We start from the raw sequence: 16,308 nt of genomic DNA on the forward strand, positions 1-16,308 counted from the left end.
TCAATTTATAAACGCAAACATGTACACACACTGTATCGAACCTGATAATCTGCTGTTAAACTGAAGATTAAGTTTCACACTTGAATCCAAGTGGAAGACTATATTTGCACTAAGGCAAGGTAAACATGCACAGAATGCTTCTTCAGAATTTTTTTCAGGAAATGAGCTGGAAAACAAACTCAACTTACCTCAGCTTTTTACAATCTTTATATTTGATACCCAAACACTGCTTCTCATACTTAAACAAATTTAAAAATAAAAAAAAATTGTACAAGCTCTTAGGAAGCAGCATTTTCGTTTGTTGATTCAAGCAATATGTAGTTCAACACAGACCCTCATTTGAACTTGAACCCATGAGTCAGACTCATGACTATGACAGGGCAGACCTGACTGACAGACCAGACTTAAGGAGAACATAGAATTCTTTGTGACATCCATGATTTTGTTCAAGGCCAAACTATTCTCAGGAACTGTTCCCCGCCTCCCAACCAAAAATGAGTTCTACCACAAGTCACCCCAAAACAAAGCAAATTCTTGATTTTGGACAAGTGTTTCCAACTGAGACTACTCCGTTCAATGTAGAAATGTACTGCCACGAAACATCCACAGCCTTGGCAGTGCTACAGTTGGCTTCAGACCAAATCGGAGGAAATTCTTTCTGCTAGACTAAACACGATTGCAGCAGACAGTCATATGAATGATCTGCCCCATTAGTTTAGTTTCTAGAACATTCTGCCAGGAGATCTGTGTAACGTTCCACAAAAACAACAGTTCTGTTTAGCATTTACATTTTATTGCTTGCATCACCCTGAGCAACGATACAAGAGGAATAAGGGCAACAAATGCAGTGGAAACGTGCCTTGATCTTTGAGCACACATACTGTTCTCATCACATACGGCAACATTTTCAAACATTCTGGTGCATCAAAAACAAACCTGTCAGCGAAACGCATGTACAAAACGAAATATACAAGACATACAATACCAGAAACATCATAAATGATGCACAAAATGCCTCCCATTCACAGGAAAGCCCACGTGTTGTACTGTTTGTAACTTCCGGTTCTGATTGTAGTGATTTAGGTACTATTCTTGTCCCCTCTTGCTCGTCAGAACACCAGAATACCCACCAGAAAATAAAATACTCATCAGAAATACACCAGAGTACTCGCCAATTAGGCTTCCCAACGTATAACCACCTTCAGACCTACACATGCCGTATCTTTCTCAAACATGACAAGACCGTTCATGCATTCATATACCCAGCTCGGTGATGTGGTGATGACATACAAATGTGCATGTGTCTAGTAGTACAGCATAAGAACAACAGCATTTATACTGGAAAAAGTTGTGTCGATAGTACAAATGAATATTTGGTCTTGCTTTAGTGAATGCAGGGGTAAATTTGGGGGGGGGATCACCATTTTTATAAATTAAAAAGAAAATGATTCTGATGCCACATTATCATCATTAGTGTGCAGCTCTTGTGCAGGTGAAGGACAGGGCTGCGGTGTCTTTCCCAGTCACAGTAAACAGCATGTTTCTAAGGGACACCATGACAGGTCAGGTCACTTCAGTAAAGAACATACCACTCATTTACCTCATCTTTCATTGGAAATGCTCAACCATATGCACAAAAAAAAAAGCTATTTACAAATATGTATAGACAATGGATACAAAAAGAAAAAAAAACTAGCAATATGTTCAAACAAATGATATATTAGCAGAATAGTCTTCACAGATTTCTGTACAGGTAAAAAAAAAAAAAAAAAAAAGCATACATACAGACTGCAAAAATACCAGATTGGCCCCATCTCAGGGCTGAGAATGTAGATTCACTGGAATGCAGTGATTCAGAGACTAAAATCAGCTCTGTGTTCAGAGCAGCTGAGCTGGAGGAGCCAGCTGTAAGTGTCACGTGCTACTGTACATTTCAAAGGCACTCAAGACGGGAGCGTGGATCTGAGCCTGTAAGCATGCTGGGAATGTGCGTAAGAGAACACACCCGCACACATCCAGACCCCTCGCCTCTGTGATTGGGTAAAAGGGTCCTCCGCTACAGCGCTGGGGTTTTGTATTCAAGTTTAATGTCTCCAGCTGCCGCCTGCTGCAGTTGTACACACACACACACACGCCGGTCTGTACGCTTGCGATTCGGTGTTCAAACTGTCTCTTCGGCTACCGTAACAGAGCACTTTACCTCCACGTAGCTGACTGACCCCTGGATCTGAAACCACTAATCACCAGCTTTTGGGGGGGGGGATTAAAAAAAGGCTGATTGAAAATGCTGAGGTTGCGCTGCATAAAAATAACGTTAATAACAATGAATTAATACAAATGTGACCTCACAGAAATACAATATGGCTCTGAACACTAGGCGAGGCTTCCCCTCGTCTTCCGGCGGGAGGGACGCGCGGTCACATGACCCGGTAGGTCAGGTAGTCCGCCATGGGCAGCGGGATGGGCAGCGCGCGCACCCGCTGGGTGGGCATGACCCGCCGCACGGCCATGCGGCACAGGTGCTGCAGGCTGGAGACGCTGCGCGGCGACGCCCACAGGCTCACGCTGCCGTCGCGCGCCCTGAGGGGGGAGGAGAGCGGGGAGGGGGAGGAGCAGGAGGAGAGAAGAGCTGGTCAGAATCGGAGAGACACACACACAAAGACAGAACCCGGAGTGTCGAGGACCTCCAGGGCACGCCCCCATACTTGACCCACTTTGTTTTCTGGTGAGAGCTTGTGTAACTCGAGTTGGAACTGGAAATGTTCGGGCAGACGCCGGAGGCCTGGGTGTAACTAGCACAGCGCAGAGGCCCTGTGTTTGAACAGAGGGCCGTGGAAAACCTGCCTTCAAAAACAACTAGTGTCATGGGCGGGTGCCAGATCTGCTGGAGCGTAGTACGGTGCGGTTGTTGTGATGACCCCTATTGTGATAAGTTCTCTGTGTCTGAAATTCAGCGTCTGTGTGCTGGAGAGTGGGGGCCGTGTGGGTGGAAGGTGGGGTGCACACAGCGCTGAGCTGCTGGGATGTAATCGGAGGGCTCACCCTGCAGCCAGCACGGTTCCGTCGGTGGAGAAGGCGCAGCACAGGCCGCTGGACAGGGGGGCCACGGCCTGGGGGGCCTTCTCCTCCAGGCTCCAGATACGCATCAACCTGCGCACACAGATTCCACACAGCTTCAGGGAGAGCGCAGGGCAGCACACAGCACAGGCCAGTTCACAACACACAGCACAGGCCTGCTCACTACACACAGCACAGGCCTGTTCACTACACACAGCACAGGCCTGTTCACTACACACAGCACAGGCCTGCCCACAGTACAAGCTTGCTCACTGCACACTGCACAGGCCTGCCCACACACACTGCACAGGCCTGTTCATTACACAGTGTGCTGTGCCAAATATTTTCATTCTGCAGTGTTTGTTGAGGTTAAAAAGTTCCCACAGGCACTGTAGGCCAACCAATCAGGAGGGCTGGAGCTGAATGCACAACACTGACGTGCAGGCGTCATGTGAAAGGCATGCGACCATCCTGCACACAAGCCTGAGGACACGTCAGCACGTGAATGTGTACACACACACGCACACACACACACGCTAACTCCTGAGCTCTAAAAAACACTCCCTTTCACAGGTTGCATTGCTCGGTGAGCTTAACCCTCTCAGGTCAAAGCGCGCGCGCACACACACACACACACACACACACACACACTCCAAACAGAAGGGAGCCTTGCCCCGCCCCTCACCTGTCGTCCGCCACGCTGGCGACGTGGAGCCCGTCCTGACAGAAGGCCACGGAGCGCACCCAGCGGTCGTTGGCGCCCCCCGCGAAAATGGGCGAGGGGGGAGGGAACAGGTGCCTGTGGGGGGGGGAGAGCGGCTCGTTTTTAGAGGGACTGAATCACGTGCTCCGGGCCCCGCCCCGCCCCGCCCCGCCCAGGACGACGACCGTAACCACGGCATGGCCCCTCACCCGAACTCCCTGAGCACGGTGCCCAGGTGGGGGTCCCACACGATGACGCGGGTGTCGTAGGACGCCGTGGCCAGCAGGGCCCCGTCGGGGGAGAACTCGCAGGACACCACGTCGTTGTGGTGACCGTCCAGCTTGCGGATCAGCGTGTACTTATCCATGTCCCACAGACACACCTGCAAAGAAGAGCAGCCATGTTAAAGCCCAGAGCTACCACCTCCAAAACACATCCTCAATGAACAGGCTACTCATTTACCTCTAAGACCTGTTAGTATCAACAGAACTAATAATTACTATAGAATTTATATAGGATTACACAAGGATTATATGCTTAGTGTCATTTTAAAGGATTAAGCATTGAGAACTATTTTTTTTTAAATGCAGTACATGCCAAGGACATATCAGTGCTACGTTAAAAACATTAATACTGAAAATTACTGTGTTTCTCTTAGCAAGTTAGGCATTTAGGCCGTCCAAACGGGCCGTTCGACAGACAAAAAAACTACAAATTAAATACTACAGGTAAAATGCATGGTGATTACAAAACAGTTCTAGTGTCTTTCTACAAATGACTACGGTAAAAAAAAATAAAAAAGTATTTACAAACAAGTAGCAACTTAGCAAAGGTAACATATTGTTACTCCACTGGCTTCCCCTTTCAGAGCTTTAGCTCAGTTGTGAAAACAATAGGCTTGGCGCACCGGCGGAAGCCTACAAAGACACTGCAAGAGAAGAGAACATTTGATGGCCAAAGGGTACACACCTTTGGCACACACACACACACACACACACACATTTGCAAACAAGTGACAAACTGCAGTTCAACAATTATCTGGCTTACTTTATTTAGATCAATCGCCCTAGCACAGTGCGCTCGCAGAACACGTTCACGCACGCACACAAACTGCCATTTAAAAAGTACAATTACTCAATTCTGAAACGGAGGAGGCTCAAGGAAGGGTACTGGAGTGTTAGTCAAATGCATTGGTGAGAACATGGTTAAATGTTTACTCCTGTGGTTGGAATTACTGGAAATAACCAGAACGCCAATTCAGTTTTTAATGAACCTGTAATTCTGGCGAGAAGCTCGTTTGGTACTTTCTTCACCCTCGGATATACTTCAAATGTGGCTTTTGATCGTTTCATCAAAGCGGATACAAATTACTGTTCCACTCGCAAAAATGTATTTTTCCCACCAGACAATTTGCCAAAAACCTGAGACCACATTAATTTATAAAGATTATTTCTCGCTGTAATAAGTTTAAATACTGCACTTGAGAAACAAAAGAAAAGGTGCTCATCTTAGCTAAAGCTTTCTGTAAGAGTTTGTGTAAATGTGATGTGAAACTATAACCAAATATTACCCAACTGCCTTGTCATCAACTTTGAGCAGATAAAAAATTTCCCCTTTTCAAAATTTGCTCATTGTAAGCTCAGCGGCCGGTAAAACAGGAAATATTACACAATAAAAAAATAAAAAATTCAGTAAATTTCAACTCAAAGTTGAGGACAAAGCCCGTGGAAATTTGACTGAACTTTCTGCTCTTGGTCTAAAACGCAGACTGAAAAGAAAGGACTCCCAGCCTGAGCCAACCGCCTGCATCTCAGCCCCACAGTCAGTCTGTGTGTCTGTTTGTCTGTCTGTCTGTAGAGCGACCTGCTGCAGGCTGCTCTCCTTCAGACACACCGTTCAGAGGGCGGGGCAGCACACCCCTCCAGTGGCCTGGTGCCAAACTGCAGCAGCCTCAAATACAAAGAGCCGATTGTTCTGGCCAAGCCGCTCGTCTGTGTGAACTTCCAGTTCAGCGCTGAGGAAGACACCGCATTCTGGATCTGTTTTTATAACCGCTCCTCCCCAAGAACTGAATCTCAATTAAAGGAAAAATTCACCACATATATCAATAAATATTATTTATGACTATGCAAACACCCATAGCTCTATACGTGTGGCGCGTGGTGCCAACCCTGCTGGAGAGCCACAGTGTTCTACAGCCCCAGGGTAATGCCTGAGCTCTATAAGAGAATGTTCCTCAGAAGAATTACTCATGTCATGTCATGTTTGAGATTATATTTGCGATTTGCCTTACGGTGTGTGTGTGCGTGAGCATATCAATACGATCGTCCTATATTTACACATTCATCTTGAAAGACCATATCTGTGTTTCCTTTGCCTCTCACTCCCATAGTTGACTGCAAAGTCTTTATTTTGCTCAAGCGATGCTGGTATAACTCTTCATGGGAATTTTATCACAATGCCAATAGGAATACCAGAATTTCCCAGCCGGGCAGAAATGCAACCAGATTCAATTTAAAGCTTATGAAAACAAATGAAGCTACATCTGGTATATATTACTGATACAATAACGAACTGCAACAACTTCATGTAACAAACAGGGTGAATTTTTCCTTTAAATGACATTAGGCGTTCAAATAACTGAGAACAGGAAGTTCGAGAACTATCAACAAACGGATCCCTTTTACACAGTTTTGAGTTGGCTTGTTTTTAACAAATTCTTGCCCTCCTTCCATTTTCCATGGAATTCAATTGCAGACAGAAATTCAAGCAATTGGCTAAGGAACAAAGAGCCCTTTCATTCTACAAAAAAAAAAAAAACAAACTAATGAACTCAACTGGCTATCTAGGACATCTTCACAAAACAAAAATGAAGACCTAGTGACCAAACAGGCCAAGATGTCAACCCTGGTACTGGATTTTGGAAACACCACCATTCTGTAGGATGGCTTTTTTTTTTCCAAAGAGCTAGTTTCCTTTCCAGTCTATGTTTAAGGAAGTACTGACTAATATAGGTACAAACAAGGATTTGGGGTAGGGTGCAACAGTAAAAAAAAAAAAAAAAAAAAAAAAAAAAAAAAAGAGTATTACTGCCATTCATCTCTTTTACTCATGCACTTTATATGGAGGAAAAACAAAAAAAAAAAGTCATTGCCACAGCAGAGGGAGACAGACACGGAGCAGCACCTACGTACTGGAACCCTCTGTGGTCAGGAGCAAGGAGCTCCCGGGCCCCGGCGTTCCGCACCGGCTGCTCAATGTCAGCGCGGCGCTCCCTTCAATACCAACCACACACAGAGCTGCCACCACCTGTGACAGGGGAGAGCAAGACACTTATGGACAAGCACAGCCTAGCCTAGCCTAGCCTAGCACAACACGAGCGCTGGCGGAACCCAGTCTACCTGCACATACAGACAGACGGCCTCTTAAGGGACAGGGCTGCGCCGCTAGGCCACATTATAGCCTCAAATTAACCACCAGGCTGGCCTGCTTTACTCCGACGGCTTCTCCAAACTTTTTTATTTTGTTTTATTTTATTTTTATAAATTTAGCACCCAATGTGGGGTTCAACGATGACCAATTCCCACCCTAATTTGGAATGGCCAACCGTCTGCAACTGTGGCCGTGTTTTCTCGTGCCCGAACCCCCGCTGCCGATTTGGGAGAGTGCAGGCGTCCGCAGGCGGAACACGCGACGTCGCCGCCAGAGCTGCTTCCTTTCGCACCACAGGCTACGACAGCCGAGCTCGCACAGAGCGGAGTCGGAGGAGGACCTTTCACGTGCGGCTTTGACGTGCAACCTGCGGGGCGCCCGATTGGGCAGCGGGGGTCGCTAAGGTAGCGATGAAACGCAGACCCCTGCAATTGCCAATTGTGCATCGCCCTATGGAGCTACCGACCGTAGTCGGCACTGGCACGGTCTGGATTTGATGCGAGACCGTGGGGCTCATCCTCGCACCACAGTGTGGTGCCTTAACCGAATGAGCCACCCAGCAGTCCCCCCTACAATATTTTTGCCTTTCTATTTCAAAACATTTGAATGGGAAGCAGGTTGGGAATGGGATAGTGCTATATACTGTAACATGGACCCTGTAAACACATTTCTGCAAGCGTTCTTAATCCAGTTCACCTCTCGGTACAATTCATGGAATGCTTTCTTTTTTATGCATCCCCCCTTTCTCCCCAATTTGGCATGCCCAATTACATTTACCAGCGCCCACTTGCACCTCTGCTGTGCATTCGGGAGAGCCGAGCGTGCACAAGCAAGAGCTCTCCGTCGAAGCCGACGGGTATCGGCAGCCGCTTCTCACCACACCCACATTCAGGCTGGCACAGACGTGAGTCAGAGGAAGACACATCACGTGCACCACCACAGGCTGGTACGCAACGAGACACCGCTGTCTCAGCCAGCTGAAACCCGCTCACCCCTCCAGCCAACAGCACAGCGTTCAGCACGGCTGCAGGGCACAGGCGGCGCTGGCAGGGGCCGGATTTCACACCAGGCCGTGGGGGACCATCCTCGCTCTGGAACAGAGCTTTAACAGGATGAGCCACCCAGCAGCCTCATGGACTGATTTCACTGATGCTGAAGAGATGAGAATCGGCATCAAAGTGAGCATGAAAAGGGGGAGGGGGGGATCTGGACCCATATTCTGGTCATGTTCCAGGTAACATAAAAACATGAAAACCTTTGATAACGAGAACAAGCCATTCAGACCATCAAGTCTGGCCATTTTGCTATAAACATTTACAACACACAAGCAGAGCAATTCATTTCACAGAAACTTTCACAAAAAAATACAAAGAGCCCCAAAAAAAATTAATAAATAAAAAAAATAAAGAACACTTGCAAGCTAAGGAAATGCACTGTGGTACTCAGCAGAAACAATTCATTGGCATATGACTGACAGTCACTCGTGTGGGGGAGGGACAGGGAGGGCGGGAGGGAACAGGCAGACTTACCGCTTTACCGGCGCCCACAGAGCACAGCACCGAGGAGTCGGGGGAGAAGGCGCAGCAGTTCACCGGCTTCTGGTGGCCCCTCAGCACCTTCACCATGTTCCCTGCAGGGGAGCAGCCAGCACACATCACCACACGCGAGGAGGAGGAGGAGGAGGTCGCCACGCTGGCTCTGCCATGCCCAGTTCAGACCAAAGATTTGCGACACGACCAGCCAGCTGCAACCGGCGACGCTTTGCAACGTTCTAAAACTGGCCGACTGAGATCAGACAACTTGAATCGGCTGCAGTGGCGAGCGCTGGCATCAGACGCTCTGAGACGAGGGGTCCACACCGCTGCAACTCCTCTCAGCGACATTCTAACTGGTTTCGTTGCGTCGCAAATCTTTGGTCTGAACTAAGCTTAAGACTGCACCTAATAGTCCAGGTTTTTAAATCCTTCAAAGCCCAGTGGTGGTTTTTAGCAGCAGTTTTTATACGTAGGAGTGGGTGAAATACCGCAGCAATGATTATCAAATGTTTCCTAGGTGTAAAATTCTTTTGTCTTTTTTTTCTTTTCTTTTCCCTTTAATCATACCAGCTGCGGTGGTAAACATCACAACTTCAGAGGACATGTGAAATGCTTCTGGAGAAACAACACCTCTGATATCTGCTGGGTGTTGACGAGGCAGCCAATCAGCAGCAAGGCCTTGCAGCTTCCCATGTGACTGACAGAAACACACTGCATGATCACAGGGAAGCGGCGCGACAGTGCTGCCAACGGCCGTCTTATCAACACAACAGATAACAGCAGTGCGGCTTCTTATTTATTACTGGAAGTATTACACGTTTCCTCAGAAGTACAGTTGTTTACTACTGCAGCTGGCCATGATCGTTCTTGAGCTTAAAAACATATGTGCATATATATATATATATATATATATATATATATATATATGCTAGACAGTGGAGTGTATATGTATACATATATATACATATATATACACACATATACAAAATTTGATAATTATTGTTTTGGTATAATCACCAAGCCCAATTCATGAGTAACGATTTCACTGATGTACGGTACTGCTTACAGCCCAAAGCATTTCTCCTATTTTCACCAAAAAGTATTACTATCAGAGCCTTAGCCCTGGCCAAGTCATAGTCGTAGGAGATACAGGGCTTAAGGCACAGCCCTGCCGAACATTCAAATGGCCTCAGAGCCAAGAGCAGTGTAAACACGCCATATTCACATTACACCGTGAGGACTAAAAATAACACTTCTGAAATGCCACAGTAGGCTTGATGAGTTTTTATAAAAACCAGCAGATAATCATGCAGACATGATGCAATAGGTGGAAGATTGTGTGTGTGAGAGGGCAGAAAAGAAAAGAAAAAAAAAAGCCTGTTCAACACACGTACTGTTCCCGAGCGGTGGAATGATTCATTTTACAGGAAACGGCTGGCAATATTTCACTTCACAAACATGCAAAATACGTGCCGGAGATCCAGAGCAACCAAGGATAGCAGTGATTCGGGCCACCTGGTATGCAGCACTGTGAAACCCCACGCTGTCTGGGGGTGGGGGTGGGGTTGGGGGGGGTCAGGGGGGGGCTCACCATCATCCTTCAGGTCCCACACGCGCAGAGTTCTGTCGCGGGAGGCAGACACCAGCAGGAGGCTGCCGTCGGGGGCGAAAGACAGGTCTCGCACGACGTCCGTGTGGTCCAGCAAGTTCAGCAGCAGCTGACCTGTCAATCCAGGAAAAAAAAGCGACCTTCAGCACAAAGGCCACGGGACCCCCCCAGTGTTAAAATACACCGGTCCCAAAGATGGCCGACGAACGCTTCAGAGTTTAAGACCACAGTAAGCTGCACTCGAGGAAGTGTAATTACGTTTCCCACAAGAAGGGGCAAACACTGCCGGCCCTGCAGGGCCATGCAAGCATCTCGGAGGAATGTCGGGAGGGAAAGACTGCATTTTTGTGATCCATGCCAGACAGTGGTAAAAAACGCAGATATCCCATTAATCTTCCTAAGAGGGGATTTGACGTTGCCTGCCGTTTGAATCACACTACCCAGAGATCCGGAAATCAACGGGGATTAGCCAGAGGGCTCGCTGCCGTCCTTTGAAATGCAGAAACTGCAATTTGCCTGACTAATCCAGAGTAAATCCCCATAATTTGTAGCACGAGACTTAAAGTACATCAAACACAGGTATCCCAACAGTGCGGATGTTTACTTCCTAACAGGCCTCAATGTGTCAGGAAGATGAGTTCACCTGCCCGTCCCCAAACCAGATCGCCCCCGGGCCAACAGATCATTCCAGGCATGTCTCACCAAGTCATGATACTTGAATAAAACGTTTTTTTTGATAATAACACCACTGCTCCATTTTTTGAGCTTTGACACCTTTAAAAGGACGGGCAGAGACTGGCCAGACTATACCCAGCCAAACTTGAAGAACTGAGGTTTCCCCCCCCCCCCTCACAGCACTGTCCCGACAGAGCGCGACTCACCGGTGTAGACGTCCCAGATCTTGATGCGGCCGCTGCCGAGGCCGGTGGCGAGCAGCAGCTGGTCGCGGCCGAACTCGAAGCGGTGCCACTCCACGTTGACGCAGCGGCTGGTCTTCTCCGGCACGGACGAGCCAAAGGCCAGCCCCCACACGACGTCACCGCAGTTGATGGTGTGCTCGCACGGCACGCTCTTCTCGGGAAGAAGGAGCCCGTCGCTGCCCTTGCGCGACCCCGGCCTGGACCTCACCCGGGTCGACTGGCTCACGTCTCCCGCGGAGCTGGGGCGAACAATGGGATTTATGAGCCCGACGCGCCACTGCCTTCAAACAGTAAACCCAATCTGACCCTTGGAATCATTAGCCTTTTCAAAAGGCCAAATAAACTGAACAGGGCAAATAGCCAGGATATCACTACTAAAAACATAAACAGGCAGCCAGTGTTGGTAAATGAGTCAGTTGTAGTTCAATGTATCAAAATAATAACAGCAGTAAAGGCTCAAGACATAACAAGCAGTCTAAAGACTACAGTCATGGCAAGTAGCTATTAGCAGTTGACAAATCACTTGGAATCCCGCCCATATTGATGATCGTCTGCTGTACCCATCGGAGAACAAGTAAACTGGGAATAAGCTATGCTACCAATGGCACCAGACTTCTCCCAATCCATTCTGGCTCAAACTGGTAAGGCCGGTATGACGGCAATGATTTAGCCCAAACAGTTTGTCTTCTCTACGAACACCTGGTAATTTCAGCATAACCTATTCTGCAAGACAGTTTGAGCCAAAATTGTCTAGCCTAGACACTTCCCTCTAGCGACTGGAAGGATGAAAACACACCCTAATTCACTGGCTGAATATTTAAAATATGAACAAAATGGGTGGTAGCCAAAACGCTGTCACAGAATCCAGCGTTATATTCACTCATAAGGAAAAAACCGGTTATCCCGTTTTTATCATTACAGCAGACCGTGTCAAATTTATATCACTGGATTGGCTGACCATTCACTTAATGGTTAAATAAATACCCTTGTATCGAGACTGTAAACATTTAGGATGTTTTTACTCTGTCTTCATGTCAGGTCAATGATTCTACAGATCATTTAGCTCCAGTTGAAGATTAACAGCACCTTAAAAGGCCCATAAAGTGTGTTCACATTAACAACAGAGAGCCGAGGAATGTCTATTTAACCTTCACAGGGGCCGGAAAACGCCGAGCACAAGCCTCAGTAAAACATCAAAGGGCTTGCACATGAGTCATTCAACGCGAAATAAACTAGGCTGTCGGGCCTGTTCCACAGAACCACCTCATTAACGTACACATTCCTTACCTATCTGTGAAGATTAAACGGAACCTAGAGCTCCAGATATCAAATAATTATTAAAAAATAAATAATCAATGATCTTCCAAAATGGCCAATTTGATCATTTTCAGATGTCTGTGTCTCAAGGGGGGGGGTGGACAAAAACCTCATTCCTTTTGTAAGATTACATGGGCAACAAAATCAGTAATTCATACCTTAGAAACAAGTCATTTATGCAAAATAATGGTTATAAATGTATAGTGGCAATAAATCTTCAACAGAAGAAAATTACACGATAAAAATTCTGTATTCTGCCAGCTAGGTACGGCTAGCCAACAACAATGCACAAAAGGACTAAGATTAAAATTCCCATGAAGAATGGTACTTCAGGACAAGCGCGAAGGGCTACTGCTTTCCAAACAGTGAGAGCATGCTCATTATGAGAAGCAACATTCAGCCTGTGACAATGGGCTTTTCTGCATACTGATCTGCACTGCAGGTGCCACTGCAATAACAGAGTAAGGGGAAACTCACCAGAACAGACAGTTCTGTACTGCCCACACAGCACTGAAATAAAATTCACTGGACAAATACACTCAAGTGAAGAATCAAACTGAATACCCTCTTTATTCTGGTACAAGCTAAAGCACATCTCAAAGCAGGACTGCCCCAAGGAGTGTTCTGGAGTATCAGCACAGGATTTGTGCAAGATGCATGCTGCTTCCTTCCAACTCCCGCAGGTCCTTATACACAATAAATAATTGGCAGGCAAATGAACACACAACGTTTTTGTCGTAACGCGTAAACGGTCAGAAAACTCACAAGCTTTTCAGACATTTTGACCAGGGTATCAGCCTCACGATGCGGTGCCCTTGAGACCAAGCGAAGTAGGAACCATCTGGAGCAAAGGCCACAGTCCAAGTCTCCCGCCCAGACTTTTGGTCAAAAGCTGCAACTGGCGCTGGAAGTTCCCCTATTAACTTGGCCTTGCCTAAGGAAAAAATAGATCCATGGGTTATCTGAAAAGGCATGACTTGTTGGCTATAGTCAGACTTAAGCCACTGACAGACACTATCCGACAGAGAACCCTTAAAATAAGTGTTTCATAAAACTAGTGACAAAGCTGACAGCTCGAAGCAAGCAAAACTGGACAGCAAGTCCACTTAAGTAGCCACTGTCTAAGGGGAAATTATTTTATGTGAACTGGCGTTAGTGAAAATTAGACTACAGTTAACATTAGTGACAGAACATAGAAAAGACCATGAGACAGACAGCGTTACGTGCCATGTCAACCGGATGTGATGGTTGCCTCCTGCCCCAGACACTCGGCTAGCAAACTAGCGCTAAATGATTTGGGTACAACGTAACGTCGTTTCACAAATTTAAGAAAGCATACTTCTAAAAAAAACGACATAATCCAGCTAGCATGACCATTTTAATTAGTCTTATAATAACGACCAAAGAACGACAAATCTTCAAGCTAGCAAGCTATAGCCATTACTGTTCTGTACTGACGTTAATAAGCTAGCTTGGGCTAGCTAACATCGCTCGCTCGCAGATTCGTGGCGAGGCCGAGTGTAGTGTGGGGTGTTGGGTGGGGTGTGTGCGGCTGAGAAAAATAAATTTAGCAGGACAACGTTAGTTCGAAAGCCAGTCAACGTCGAGTTACTTTGCAATCTAGTCACACGAATTACGTGACGTTAACTAGAAATCACAATTACATTAAAAGCCACATATACAGGGCCTATCGAAAGGAAAAACATTAGCTAGCTGAGTGATAGTACGCACATTGCCATTGTTGTTTAGCGATTACGCGTAGCGCTAGCAAGCAACACCGTTTTCGTTCAAAAGGCGCAAATGGCCGAAAACATCTCTTCCCTAACATTACGTTGGTAGATAGGCAAGTAGCCTAACGTTAACCCACAAAACAGTAACCGAGAAAATATCATCCGCAGAAGTGGATGCGTAGCTGCTCAGCTAACATGCTAGCTAGTATATCACCGTCCGAGATGATTTGTAGCAAACTAGCCAACTACGCTAAGCCTAGGTTTTACAAGCAAAATTTTGTAGCATCCCGTCCCCACAAAAAACAAAAATCATTTTAGTTTTACTTACCTATTTCATTTTCGTTTACAAAATCTGGAAAGCTTGCCATCTAAATACAAACAACTTTCTTTAAAAAAAGCGAGCTAGTCTAGTAGTAAACCAGTAAAAATGTTCAAACAGAAACGAAAATGTTAGCTATCTAACTAAATGTTTGACGTGCGCAAATGAGTAAATACTCCTTCTTATATTAAATTACAAACGAATGTAAGGTTAAATTTAATGTAGCTAACAATTCCAGAAATTTCTACCGCTGGCAAGCGAACGCTAGTTTATCAGCTCCAACCCTTCAATAATCTTTGGTGTAGCCAGTAGACCAAGTAGTTAGCCAGCCAGATGGGAGTCTATCTAGCGACGTCACAGCTCTAACGCAATCCACTAGTTACCAAGGCGATTTCAGGGCTCTTCAGTTCGCGTCGACGCCTTTGTGAAGAAAAAGCAAAACAACATTAGTAGGGGGAGGGGAAGTGGGAGTGGGATTTCATGAATGTTCTGTGGTTTGTACCGTTTCGTGAATCGAATCTGTCAAACTAAAGTATATTCTGTGTTCAAAAGCAAAACACACATAGACTAGGTAGTTTAACCCTATGGTTTATCCAGAATTTAATGTTAAAAGCCAGTCCGTGGTAAGAGAACGCGTGTAACGTAGAATTATTGTTTTCACACAAACGAATGAGTGCCAGGCGTTGCTTAACTCACAACCTAAGAAATGTAAATTGGGCAAATTGGCCAGGGCAGTACAATTTTATTTTTACTACTTTAATGGTACGGAAATTGCGAGCATCGTTGGGGGTGAATTGTTGTTGGTTGTTATATTATGTGACGTTATGTTATGCTAATTACCGATCACGAGGTCATTTTAGCACAATATTTCCGGCCAGTTTAACGTTACACTATAAACCTTGAACGAGCATTCTGGCAGCCATCCCTGCCACAACATGCATTGTGTATTCATATTTTATTTACACCACTGCCGCCGAAAATAGAATTGTTATGCAGTACATTATATAAGAGACTTATAAATGCTGTCATTATTCACATCCATTGCGCTTTTGAAATGTAATCTGAAACACATCCCTGATATAAACCAAGTATCGAATTCACATATGTATAGGAGAGAGAAACTACCAACCAGAATGTAGCCTATTCAAAACTGGACAAACCTTTCTTTTTACCGTTTATATAGTTGAAACGGCTTTAAAGATCAACAGTAGCCACGGCTTCGGCAACTAGTTTAGTCTAATCTCTTAATATATCAACGCAAAATCTTTCTACATGTTAACATTAAATAGGCTATTTAAATTTCATATCCATATGCATACATTGTCATGTTAGCATACATTATTTAATATGGTCGTCTTAAAAATAATAAATTGTGTAATAATACAAACACATCTTTCATAAAATATTACGCATATTACATGATGCAATAACTAGCCCACTAGGTCACAAACCTTGATTTCCAAGTTTGGTCTTCGCGCCACCTACTGGCTTTTTTCTGTAAGGGCATTCATCAGCCTCGGAGCAAAAGTTGCATGCTTTAGTCACGTTTTAATTACAAAATATATAGCAATACTGAGATCTATATATATATATATATATATATATATATATATATATATATATAAAATATATAGCTATTATGTTATTTTAGGGTCACTGCATTTGAAAAAAAATAAGCAAACAAGG

At 45.6% G+C, this 16,308-nt stretch overlaps 1 protein-coding gene across 1 annotated transcript; it reads right to left on the minus strand.

The window, feature by feature from the left end:
• Nucleotides 1-771: 771 nt before the first annotated feature.
• LOC135262787 (WD repeat and SOCS box-containing protein 1-like) lies at nt 772-15,017 on the minus strand. The gene is made up of 9 exons (XM_064350024.1): nt 14,632-15,017; nt 13,339-13,507; nt 11,218-11,495; nt 10,319-10,450; nt 8,722-8,822; nt 3,970-4,142; nt 3,743-3,856; nt 3,043-3,150; nt 772-2,580 (listed from the first exon to the last, which is right to left on the minus strand). Exons 1-9 carry the CDS (start codon nt 14,669-14,671, stop codon nt 2,418-2,420), a joined length of 1,278 nt encoding a protein of 425 aa, XP_064206094.1. The 5' UTR covers nt 14,672-15,017; the 3' UTR covers nt 772-2,417.
• Nucleotides 15,018-16,308: the final 1,291 nt, after the last annotated feature.

This window comes from Anguilla rostrata, chromosome 9, assembly GCF_018555375.3.
Source record: "Anguilla rostrata isolate EN2019 chromosome 9, ASM1855537v3, whole genome shotgun sequence".
In the NCBI taxonomy this organism is placed as follows: Eukaryota; Metazoa; Chordata; class Actinopteri; order Anguilliformes; family Anguillidae; genus Anguilla; species Anguilla rostrata.